This window comes from Wasmannia auropunctata, unplaced genomic scaffold (assembly GCF_000956235.1).
Source record: "Wasmannia auropunctata unplaced genomic scaffold, wasmannia.A_1.0 LD336064.1, whole genome shotgun sequence".
NCBI lineage: Eukaryota > Metazoa > Arthropoda > Insecta > Hymenoptera > Formicidae > Wasmannia > Wasmannia auropunctata.
This window is the reverse complement of record NW_012026826.1, coordinates 40,728-43,352: the sequence shown is the minus strand read 5'-3', so window position 1 is coordinate 43,352 and position 2,625 is coordinate 40,728. Positions and strand designations below refer to the sequence as shown.

The following is a 2,625-nucleotide window of genomic DNA, read 5'->3' as shown; positions in this document are numbered from 1 at the left end:
TTGATATAATGTTTCTAAAATAATATTAATAAAATGATTAAATTAAAATGTGTTGTCAATTTTGTAGTAACGTTAAATTAACATTCTAATAACATTAATTCTAACGTTTACGTAATGTTATTATTAATATTTTGTTTCTTTATAAGCAACATATTTTCAATAATTTTTTAATAGCATTAGAATGTTTAAATACATGTTAAATATATGTTTAATATACAGGATATTCCATAAAAATCATAACAACGCTTAAGAGTATCCTTTTAAAAAGATTTTAAGACAAAATAATTTTAATATACACCAAAATGTAAAGGCTATAATAATTTTTACATTAATAATTATAATTCAATAACTATTTTAAGCCTCATATTTTGGTATTAAGATTATTTCGTCTTAAAATGATCTTGGGAATCTATCCCTAAGCGTTATTATGGTTTTTACAAAACACCTAATATATATTTATTTTTATATTATTTTTCTTAAAATTAATTTATATTATATACGTATTTGAAAATAATTTACAAATTAATGTCATATAAATAAAAATTTTATTTTTATCAAAATGTGTCAGTTACAAACATTAAAAGTTATACATAAGTTTTACTATTTTCTAACTTTTTTGTATTTGAAAGATATACCCAAGTTTTATATAGTAGTTAAAAAAAACAAATTACGTAAAAAAATGACATACTATTGCAAAACATTAGTAATTATGATTACGAACTAAAAGAACATATCAAATTATCTCTACAAAATTAAATCAATTTTTATTCTGATAATCTCTCATGCGTTTCATGTTTCTGATGTCAATAAGCATAACGAAAAAAATTAATATCTCATCCTTATATATATCATTAATATTAATTATAATATTAATTTTGTATATTTAAATTAATAAATCCGGATACTTTTATACAAGTTAGAAAGTAAGGGGAGAAAGAAACTTAACAGTGTTCTCAGGATGATAAATATCCTTTAGCGGCTTCATTGATTACACCAAAACCAGGAATGACGGATGACCTGGCGCGACTCTCGGAGACAAATATTTTGTTTTCTGTAAAGATTTACATAAACTTATTGTAGTGACATTATCTAGTGGATTAGAGTATCACTACACACCAGAATACATTATCTTATCTATACCTATTTAAGATGCTTTTTTTTGTTTGCGAACGTTTGCAAATCTGAACCATTCCATCACGCAATGTTCAAATTCTTTGTCTGTATTACGAGGAAATACTGCTCTAAAGGCCTCTAAAATATAAAATTCACTTTAAATAAAAGGACAAAAAATAGTGTTTATTTGTAAATAAGGAAATACTTTTAGATTGATTTAGTTTAGACTTTTAGATTACCCAAGATGATTATCTTAAGAAATTAAGAGTCTTAATTGTTATAAAGTCTGATATATGAAATATAGACTAAATATACTACAAGTAATATATGTATCATATAAAAAACTTACTTTTAAGGCCCTGTATAGTATGCGTATCCCCAATTTTAAAATTATTTTTTTGACCTGTCCATGAACACATTGAGGCTAAATCGTTGGAAAATATTACATTCAAACTTCTTTTTATAAAATCTTTTTCATTTTTGCCTCCAATTAATATTACTTTGTTTACCTGAAAATTTTATTCTTATAAAAACATTTTTATAATAGAAGTTTACTAATGTATAGAAATAATAAGAAAAGAATTTTAAGGCTCTAAATATAGTATTAGTAAGTTATAAAAGACGCTGGAAATGTTAATTGTAAATTTTAATGTAAATTGAATAATTATAATAAGCAGTTTTAATTTACTTACTACTTGCATAAAAGCTTCTTTGATCATCTTTTATCACAGTCTCAAATTGAGGAAAATTTTCAATGGAAGTCAAGGGAAGGTATTCCCCGATCTTATTATCTGGTACTATCAAGTTTTCTTTATGATATTGCTCACTGTTTATTTTTGCCAAGATCAAATTGATGGTTTCCTGAATTTGGATCAATGATTGATCTTGCTTTTCCTTAATATTTTTAACTTCATCTTGAATGTCTATTATCATCAGTTTAAGATCATTTATCAAAGTAAATAAATTATCTTCATTGTCCAATATTACAGGTATGTGATTGATATTTTCTTCAGTTATAGAAACATTTCCTGCAAAATATCAAAATACATTTATAAATGTTACATGTTTTTGTTTGAAGTATTTAAATTACTATTACGTTGTGCAATATTGAAGACACCTTCTTGTGATGAGCCTACAAATATATTGTCGTTTTGTCTTTGTGATGATCCTACAAATATATTTTCGGCATTTCTTTGTAATGATTCATTTTCGCCATTTTTTTGTGATGAGCCTACAGATACATTTTCGCCATTTTTTTGTAATAAGCCTACAAATAAACTTCAGATTAAACAATAGAATGTTTTTGTTTTTCTCTTTATATGTCTAAATTTGTTTAAAGAAATAAATATACATTACCTTTGATTAATATAATATGTTTATGTTAAATATTTTAGAAGTTCCTAATCTTTTTTATATTGCTATTTTTTACGTTAACATAATATATTATCAAGGTTAGAAAGTAACCGTTACGTAGTTATCGTTATATATGTATATATAACAGTGTTAATAAAA

The 2,625-nt window shown here is 23.8% G+C and overlaps 1 protein-coding gene across 1 annotated transcript in view; it reads right to left on the bottom strand.

The window, feature by feature from the left end:
- Positions 1-1,140: 1,140 nt before the first annotated feature.
- LOC105450291 overlaps positions 1,141-2,625 on the bottom strand; it is a 4,195-nt gene continuing 2,710 nt past the window's right edge. The window contains exons 2-5 of the mRNA XM_011690076.1: positions 2,231-2,380; positions 1,806-2,141; positions 1,463-1,622; positions 1,141-1,251 (exon numbers count right to left, since the gene is read on the bottom strand). Coding sequence (XP_011688378.1) covers positions 1,588-1,622; positions 1,806-2,141; positions 2,231-2,380 — 521 coding nt within the window. The 3' untranslated portion in view covers positions 1,141-1,251; positions 1,463-1,587. The remainder of the gene's footprint in view (positions 1,252-1,462; positions 1,623-1,805; positions 2,142-2,230; positions 2,381-2,625) is intronic.